This window comes from Seriola dumerili, unplaced genomic scaffold, assembly GCF_002260705.1.
Source record: "Seriola dumerili isolate Sdu_G_001 unplaced genomic scaffold, Sdu_1.0 BDQW01000110.1, whole genome shotgun sequence".
Classification (NCBI taxonomy): domain Eukaryota; kingdom Metazoa; phylum Chordata; class Actinopteri; order Carangiformes; family Carangidae; genus Seriola; species Seriola dumerili.
The window spans coordinates 12,886,132-12,895,432 of NW_019174365.1; the positions used below are offsets into that span (position 1 = coordinate 12,886,132).

Sequence of the window (9,301 nt, forward strand, 5' to 3'; positions counted from 1 at the left end):
ATGACACAATTTATGTGTTTGTGTTATGAGAGTTTTTGGGTGTGTGAAAGCAGTTAATAGAATAGAATAGAATAGAACTTCACTGTCTACCAGAGTGGAAAATCATCTTTGCCTCACTAGAACAAAAAAACGCTATGACAACAGGTGTTTCACACTGACTGTGAATCAATATGTGAAGTTTTCACCAGAGAGACTCCACAGGATGAACAGCAGCATCTCTAAGAAAAAGTTAAGAAAACTCCAAGGCAACTTAACTCAATTATATACCTCGAGTGTTTTTTTTTACTGGTATGATTGCAAATTCGTTCTGAGTCAAGTTTACACTGGTCTGTGTGGCGCCCAGGAAATAGCCACATCCTCATTCTCTAAAGTCTGACATGACAAGCTCTCACCTTCTCCCACCTGCTCTGCTTTAACATGTCACCAAACTAACTGCCAGTCGTATCATTGAGAAGCATCACAACCTGAAACAGTGTCGCTGAAACCTCAAGGCGCTAGTTAGAGTCACACATAGGTGCTACAACTACAGTAGGTTAAGTAACTTGGGTGTGTGTGCTGAACCCACATGATGTACAGTAAATGAGCGTAGGTACATATGATATGTCATTTTGTCAAACCTCAAGATATCTTCAGCTGTGATGTAATGAGTCACCGTAAACACTGAATTACTGATCCTCAGTTTGATCACTATGACTCAACTGCCTTACACAATAATGGTGCAGGAGGTTTCTGAAGTGCAGACCTGTCTACATCATTTCCACTAGGTTGAAGACCATGTAACTCCTCTGAGACCTGTCATGTATAAAAAAACACATAACAGCCTCCATCATGTTACTATTTTATTTCAGAAAACAAAGGATTTCTGGAGAGTTTTATTTTAATACAATGTATGCTGCTGCATAAGCTAACAATGTTTCTAGATAACTTGAATTGATGAGGAAGGTAAACAAACCCTCAACTGAACTCATGATTTTTTAATATTCTGAAAGTGATAATTAAGTGTATTTACATTAAAGTGGCCCTTAAACACCTTAAACACAACATTAAGAATAAATCCACATTTAACTGTGACAGCTCTGTGTTGTTTCTCTCCTCAGTTTCCACAGAGACTGGACAGGAGCTGAATCAGCTGTGAAACAGAGTCATAACTGATCTCTACAAAATGTGAATGTGCTTTAAGACGGATGTGCTCCAATATTCTTCAAACATAAAATTCTGTTAAAAGAAAAATACTGTAAAAATTACAGCCACACCAGAATGATTGAGCTTTGAACCACCAGAGGGCGACATGATGCAGAGACCTTCAAGAGAAACCAAAACCCAATCTCAGACCATCAGCCCTGAACTGTGTCCCGATGCCTTTATACCCACAGTTCGTATGTCCAAAGCTTTTTTTAATGAATCAAACATACGATGCTTTGAGAAATTATTTTTAAACATCACTTTCACGTTTTTTCTACAGCTGTGATGCAGTGATGAGGGGTTAATAAATCTAAGGCGTCGGCAGGAGTCTGATCACATGAAGCTTTAACACTTGTAATGAAATCTTAAATCAATGTGAAAGCTGTCAGCGAGTGAAGGTCAGCAGGGAGCACTGTGTAATAAGACCTGACCTCAGACTGAAGGCAGCATCGAACTCTGCTGATGATGGAGGAGGTTTTACTGAGGCCAGAACAAAGACAGCTTCACTGATCGAACAGGATGACATCTTTAAAAATAACTAAAACTACGAGTTTTATTAATGTGTCTAAGCTGAAGAGGAGCTGAAAGTCTCAAACTGCAGCATCTGTACATCATCAAGTCTTTGACCAACAGATGGTTTGTAATAACAGAAGTGTGCTCCTGTCAGATCCTCCTCTACATCTCCGGTGTGTGATCAGAATCAGAACCAATTGCTGATCAATTGATAAGTTTGGTCAGATCTAAACACAGTTGTTCACAGGGTTCAGATGTTCCTAGTTTGAATATATAACCCCCTCTTCATCTTTCATCATCATCCATTTTAAGGAAACAACCTTTGCACTGATCCATCCACAGACTCACCAAAGACAGTTCATCCTCTTGTGACCATGAATGTTTATATATAAATGAATTGACATCCCTCACATAGTTGTATAGACATTTCACTCTGAACTAAAAACACAAACACCCGATGGCACTAAAGGAAAAGTCAGGGGATCAACAAAATCACTAAGTTTTATCCTCTAGGGATCACAAATAAATTATTTCAACCCAATAAATTGGATAACTGAACTGAACTTGACTGGTGTAACTAAACCACCAGGATTCATCCACTGGAGACTATGAATATGTTTGAATTTCTATTTTAAGGCAATACATCTAAAGGTTGTTGAGACATTTCAGTAAAAACCTCATTAGCACGTTTCATTGTCTGAGGACCATGAATGATTTTTATCAGTGATAATCCATACAATTCTCAAAAATTCATTCTGGCCAACAAATGTCAAGAAAATGATTGGACTAATTAAAAATTTGACCTGATGATTACATTTTATGGAAATCCAGCCAATATTTGACCATTTATATTTCACTAAAACCAAATATTGTAACCAGCTGGTGGCGCTAAAGGTAAAGTCTTGAGGGTTTATCCTCTGGGCACCGTGAATGTCACAATCTGTCCTATAGTTGTTGAGGTACTTCAGTCTGGATCAAAGTGGTGGATTGACGGACAAGTACCAACCCTCAGAAAATGATACTGTGTCGAGTCCATGAAGAAACCAATCATGTTTCCACTCTCCTCTTCATCCTCCTTTTCCTCCTCTCTAGTTTCCCCTCCCCACCTGCTCCTCCTCCCCCCCTCCCATCCTGCTGAACTTCTCCAGTAAAGCTTCCTGGTTGAAGCTTCCATCCAGCGGGCAGCCATCCACCAAACTGTTCATTGGTGGTGGCGGTGGCATCATCCTGCCGCCGTAATCCTCCTCCACATTCCCATGATCCTCTACTCCCAGCTGCAGCCGCCGCCGGTGGCGATGGCAGGCAGAGTAAACGTAGGGCATCCGGTCAGCGTCAGAGAGGTCAGCTGATTCTTTGTTGACAGGAAACGTGTCATAGATCATCACGTCTGATTGGTCAAGTTGGTCCTCCAGTTCCTCGCCACCTGCCCCACAATGCACTGCTCTGTTCCACCAGTCAGACAGGAGGTGTGTGAGGACAGGAAGGACTTTTCTGCGAGAGGCCAGAGTGTTGCCCTGGTGATAAGCCAGGACGTCCTTGTATGGGCTGCTGGCAGGAGACAGGCAGAGAGCAGGGCTACGAGTGTCTAAGAGGGCATGGTTGATCTGGAGGGCGGAGCATGAGAAAATATGACCTTTAGGCAACCATTAAATCCTTATCTTCATAATTTATTTAATATTAATTATTAATAATTTCCTAAATTTGGTCCTAATCCTAACCCTAGAACTAAAACTAATTCCAATTAACTCCAATCCTTATCTAATGCTGATCCTGATACTAATCCTCATTTTAAATCTAATCCTAGCCCTAATTCCAGTTCCCACACCTACCTCCTGCCTGTACAGCAGGTTGGAGCCATAGATGGCCACCTGCCTTACAGGTTCGTCTGATTGGTCATTGAAGGATATTGTCATGGCGACCACAGCATCCAAATGGTGTGATTTGCAGAAGTGGCAGAGCTCCTGTTGCAGGTTCTTCCTCTGAAAGAACGACTGGAGGAGGAGACAACATGAGGAGCATCACAAGACACAACTATAACTCCCAGCATGCACCACACATGCTGCAAAAATAGTGCAGAGAGGCTCAGATGCACCCCCTGTTGGTTAGTTGCACAGTAACTGAAAACACGATGGAGGTAAACTGATCGTCACTGACGCACAAAAGTTGAAAATATTATTGAAATTAAAAATAAGATAATAATGAGTCTAATATAGAGTATGTCATAATAATGATCTATGTAATATGATATAAAACATATAATATATAATTGTCTTTTTGTGAGATACATTTCTTAAAATTATTTTCCATGCAAGTGTATATCCAGGATTTCAATAACATAATAAATTAATATGTATTCTTAACAAAATGAAAAAAATTATAATACAACAAATTGTACATATACATAAAAGAAGAGATGAGAAGAGAATGTGGGGAAAAAAAAGAAAAATCAATAAATCAATTACAATTAAAATGTTTGAAATATATACAAATGATTCAAATTTAATGAGTTGATATTTACATCCAGACTCATGTAGACGATGCTAACAGCTACTTTCAGGTCGCCACCGGCAACCGTTTTCATGTTGTTCAAGAGGATCTGCTCCGTGGTGAAACCTGACACACATACACACACACACACACACACATACACACACACACACACACACACACACACACACACACACACACACACACACACACACACACACACAATATCATTAATTAACAGAACATCATTTTCAAGGCCGTTAAAATCATCAGCAGCAACATCACAAGTAAACTTTATCACAGACACTAACACACCGGTTGTTACCAGGTACTGTTTCTAAGCTACGACTGTCCAGAGCTAAATGATTTATTTTCTTTAGGACGGTAGGTGAAGACACTACTGTCATATTAACTCCAACCAACCAACAGCTCCTCCTGTGCGTTTACCTGCCAGGTCAAGCTTTGCTGTGTGCAGAGCGGTGTGAAGAGCGTCCCTCTGTGGCAGGTCAGGGAACTGCGTCTGCAGCAGGTGGACCATCTTTCTGTCTTTAACCATCACTTTACCGGCCACAGGAGACAGATTCATACAATCCACTACCATCACACCTGTAACAAGGACACACAGGAGACACATTCACACCTGTAACAAGGACACACAGGAGACACATTCACACCTGCAGTGAAGACACAGTGTCTTTGTAAATCTCACCATACAGCAGTAAAGCTAGCTGTTGGTCCAGGATCTCCGGGGCTCTGGACAGGATCCGCTCTGTTACCAAGGTGGCACAGGACAACACCATCTCCACCGTAACAGGACAGGCGAAGGAGGTGGTCCTCTGCAGCTGGTGGTGGTCGATGACGTCAACTACCGCCCCCTCCAGGTCTCTGTCGGTACTGAAGACCAGGACATAGTTTTTTAGTTTAGCATAAACATGATCTGGACGTTTCATGGTGTTTTGATATTTCAGACCTTGGCAGGATGTTGTGGTCCACCAGTGTCAGTGCCAGCCTCCTGTTGCCATGGAGATGAGCCAGGTCCACCTCGTCTCTGAACACCAGAGTCTCTGTGGCGATGCCGGCCTCCCTCAGCAACAGGAGGATGTCAGCTCGCAGGTGGAATTGCGACCGGGGAATGTTGAGAACTGGAAGAACCAGAGAACAGCCTGGAGGACCAGAGGACGTCTGAGAGAGAGAGGAATAAAATTTCATTATGAAGATGGTGAAGTTAGTCTGACTGTGATCCAGAACGAGGTCTCTCCAGACCACACCAAAATCCTGGTTCTGTCTATGAAAACTGAAAAAAGTGATGTCTGAACTTAAGGAATCAAACCATCGACTCTCTGCTGATCGAGCCGTCTCACCCTGAACAGGAAGTAGGCCATCGCCAGCGATGACACCACAGAGTCCAGGTCACATGACTCGCTGCCCAGGATGATGTGGACCCGCTGGTTGCCATGGAAACCAACCTGGGAGGAGAACAGAGTACAACACCATGGAAACACTCAGGTTACAACAACAACGTAAACAAAGTCTGTACTGGTTTCTGCACTGGTAAATTCACTTTAAGATTCTTTTACTTGGTTTTAAAGACGGAGGAGGAGGTCTATCTGTGATCCATAGTCTCCTCCCTGATATTAAAAATGCATCTTTATTGATTATAGTTATTATCACTGTGATTGGTCACACTGTTTCATTATGATTGAACTTTTCTGTAAAAGCACTTTGCTCAGTACTTGTTGTTTTCAAATGTTTCCTATGAATAAATTAAATAAAATGGATAAATTCAAAAACATTAGAATGTGAAAGGAGATCTCAGTCCCCCTGCAGCCTGTGATCCGGTTCACGTACAGATCATCAGACCTTTAGACCAAACAGAGCAGCTGTGCATCTGCTGTTCACGTCAATGTCACATATCAAATCCAAATATTTGAATATCTGATTTTGGTTCTGCAGGTCTGAAGTTCACTGGGTGTGTGCAGAGTGAGACAGCTGACACATTTAAAATCTGACATCTTCATCACCTGAGCGAGCAGCAACGTTCAACCTAAAAGTCTGGATGTGCAGACTGTGATAGGCTGAGACAGCTGTCAATCAAAACACCCCCCTCTTTAACACATGTAAATGAGACGGTATATTGGATAGCCTCCACACAGAGCTGCTGATTTAATCGGCTTCTCTGTGTGTCTGTAAATATTAGCTGTGTCCTGTGTCCTCAGGTGAACAAACACGTCTGTGAGTATTTCAGCCTTTAAACTCATGGAAACCAGAGTCAACTGACAAATGAAGAAATAATGAACATGAACATTAGCTTTTATTTGTTATATTTGACTCATCTTCAGGGCTGTGGGTGTGATGTCATCACAGTAAACTGACAACAAACATCAAAGAGCAGAGTCTGTGGAGCTGATTCAGACTAGATCCTATAATAATGATTCCTATATATAATAATAATAATAATAATGATAATAATAATAATAATGATGATGATGACCAGTGTTTTTATTTTCAGGTTTCTTTGCTTTCACCCTCTGCCCAGTTAATCCTAAACCAGCTTCATGGGGGTTCAGGTCTGGAGACTGTGCTGGTCTTCATCATGTGACCTACCTACTGTATATCTATACATACAAACTGATCAATAACTGAAGATATTTATTGGTGACCTGTTGCCTCAGCAGCAACTGTTTCCTCAGTTCTGTGTCTGTCGAGGTTGTGTCCTTTTGATGTGGATCAATATAGTTTATTTACAGGAGCCATGGCAACAAGCAGGACACACACACTCACACTGATAGTGCGCCTCAGGTTTATCATTAGCCGACATTAGCAGCAGCTGACTCTTCTGGACAACAACAGTCACACTCACAGGTTTTTAGTTCACTGGGTTTTTTTTAGATTAAAAAAAACTCTAAATAAAGTAAAACTTTATTTTACTGCTTCTGTGTTTTCCAGATAATTTCCTGGAACATTCCTCATAATGTCCTAAAGACGTTCATCACCTGGACATTTCCATTAAACACAGTTGGCCCTGATCAGAAGGGAAATGTCTGTCTGACGTCTGTTTATGAAATAAACTTTTCTCCGTCATTTACTAGTATTTTTCTTATGAAGTTAAATATAACAAGCAGATTCTTAACAAACAGACAGACTGTCAGTATCATTCTCTTGAGCTGATACTGATAAGAGTTAAAGGTAAATGGGGGTTCCTGTGAAAACTATGCATCTCCAAAGCCATCTCCATTTGAAGCTTGTGTGATTATATATTTTTCTGATTATTTGATTCTTTTTGTTGCTTCCTGTGAATCAGACTCTGGATCTTCCAGCACACAAACAGAGAGCAACGACAACAACAACACAAACAAACAGCCACACAACAGTTCACTATATGCCTACAGACTCTGATCTGTCTTTGTAAGGACTCAGGGTCCATGTCCTTGTGCTGACCACTTAAATGTGGGCCCCAAACCTTGTGAAACTTTCCTCCAGCTGTAGTGAGGAAGTGGTTTCATCCAGCTCCTGTTTAAGGGCAGGAGGACGAGCAGAGCTCCGCCTCCTCAGGTATCTGATTATCTGACTGGTTTGTAATGGTTCGTTTAGCTGAAGAAGTGGGATCGTTTTCTCAACCCATGAAGGAATTATGGGTAGTTATCTTCAATCCTTCATTTCATCAGAAAACTTGATTTGGAGATATGAGGTGTTCAAAGCAAAGTGACACTGGAAAAGAAAATGAGATGACAGATATAGATAGACTTTACACCAACACACACACACACACACCCACACTCACTCAGCTTTGTGTTGACAGACCTTTGCTGCAGCTCTGCTCGTCACCAGCAGCTCCTCCATGTCGTCCAGTGTCTGTCAGTCAGGTCAGACTCAGCTGACTGCTGCTCTGACAAAAGTAACATCCACTGTCCCACACTGTCACTACCCTGCTGTTCAAACTATCAGTGCTTCCTGTCTCACCTATCAAAATAAAACCCTCACTTCATGATGTCCACTCTCTCTCCTTTAAGGAGGAGCTCAGCCAGCTCTCACTCTGAGGGCGTCCAACTGGATCTCCAGGGGCCACAAAAGTAGCCCCAGTCTTGTAGAGGGACTCTGAGTCGGGATCAGGTTTAAAGACCTGGATTGTTTCAGTTTGTATTTGTTGCTCTTTTGTAGTAAAGTTGTGTTTTTATCAAACTGCTTAATTTTTTTCTGTTTGTGAAGTGATGAACACTGAGAAAACCTCGGTCAGGTAGTTTTATTCATCAAAAAAGGACCAACAATCATTTACTTTATCAATAATGGAAGATCACATACTTTGCCTTAAATCTTTGCCTCAAAAATTTGAAGAAATTGAAGATTTGAAGAAATTACAAATAAAAGAATTTAGAGTCCAGCAGATTTATTTACCAGAGTAGAGAATAACACTTAGGCTGAAATTTAGGAAGATCGTGTTTACACATGATATAATTCAAAAGTTAAATGGACAAATCAAATGTGAATTTTTTCGTCAAAATAAAGATCCTTCTATCGACTTGAGCTAAAAGATGTTGAGGATAATCCAGTGTATTAACTCACTGTCCCTCCATAAGACTCGATGCGGTGTTTTTAAATACCGCCTGTCCCGAGTGAGCGGGGACTACCACTCCAATCATCCTTTCATTCAGCAACTAACCACCCCGCCCCTGTCGGTCCATCTCGGCTTATGACGTCCAGAGTCTTAACATCATCGACTTACATTTATTAACCGTGTTTTGCCCGTAGAGGGCAGTTTATAAGCGACAATCTCAATTGTAACAGCAGAACTAACCGCACCACCCGTCAGAACTACTCTGTTTAACAAATCCAACACACCTGGCTGTGTCAGAAGGTACACGGAGTGAAAAGGTGGAAGGTAAAAGTTTTGTCCAACGTATTTGAAGCGTGCTTCTGACGTGGCTGTGTTCTCCTCATATTAAGCTATTAACTAAACCAAACAGAAGAAGCCTGGAAAGACAGGTACATGAAACAGTGTGTAAAGTAAAGTCAAGTGCTGCACCTGATATAATTGTCCTGAACCGACGCCAAACACCATTCAAATTACTACTCGGTTTTGTTGCTGTGATTTTTGGGTATGCCTGGGTGAACTGCGGTTAAA

At 41.4% G+C, this 9,301-nt stretch overlaps 1 protein-coding gene across 1 annotated transcript; it reads right to left on the reverse strand.

The window, feature by feature from the left end:
* Positions 1–2,056: 2,056 nt before the first annotated feature.
* LOC111223319 (exopolyphosphatase PRUNE1-like) lies at positions 2,057–8,059 on the reverse strand. The gene is made up of 8 exons (XM_022747419.1): positions 7,984–8,059; positions 5,544–5,648; positions 5,153–5,364; positions 4,892–5,076; positions 4,630–4,788; positions 4,214–4,308; positions 3,525–3,686; positions 2,057–3,299 (listed from the first exon to the last, which is right to left on the reverse strand). Exons 1-8 carry the CDS (start codon positions 8,020–8,022, stop codon positions 2,784–2,786), a joined length of 1,473 nt encoding a protein of 490 aa, XP_022603140.1. The 5' UTR covers positions 8,023–8,059; the 3' UTR covers positions 2,057–2,783.
* Between the last annotated feature and the right edge of the window lie 1,242 nt (positions 8,060–9,301).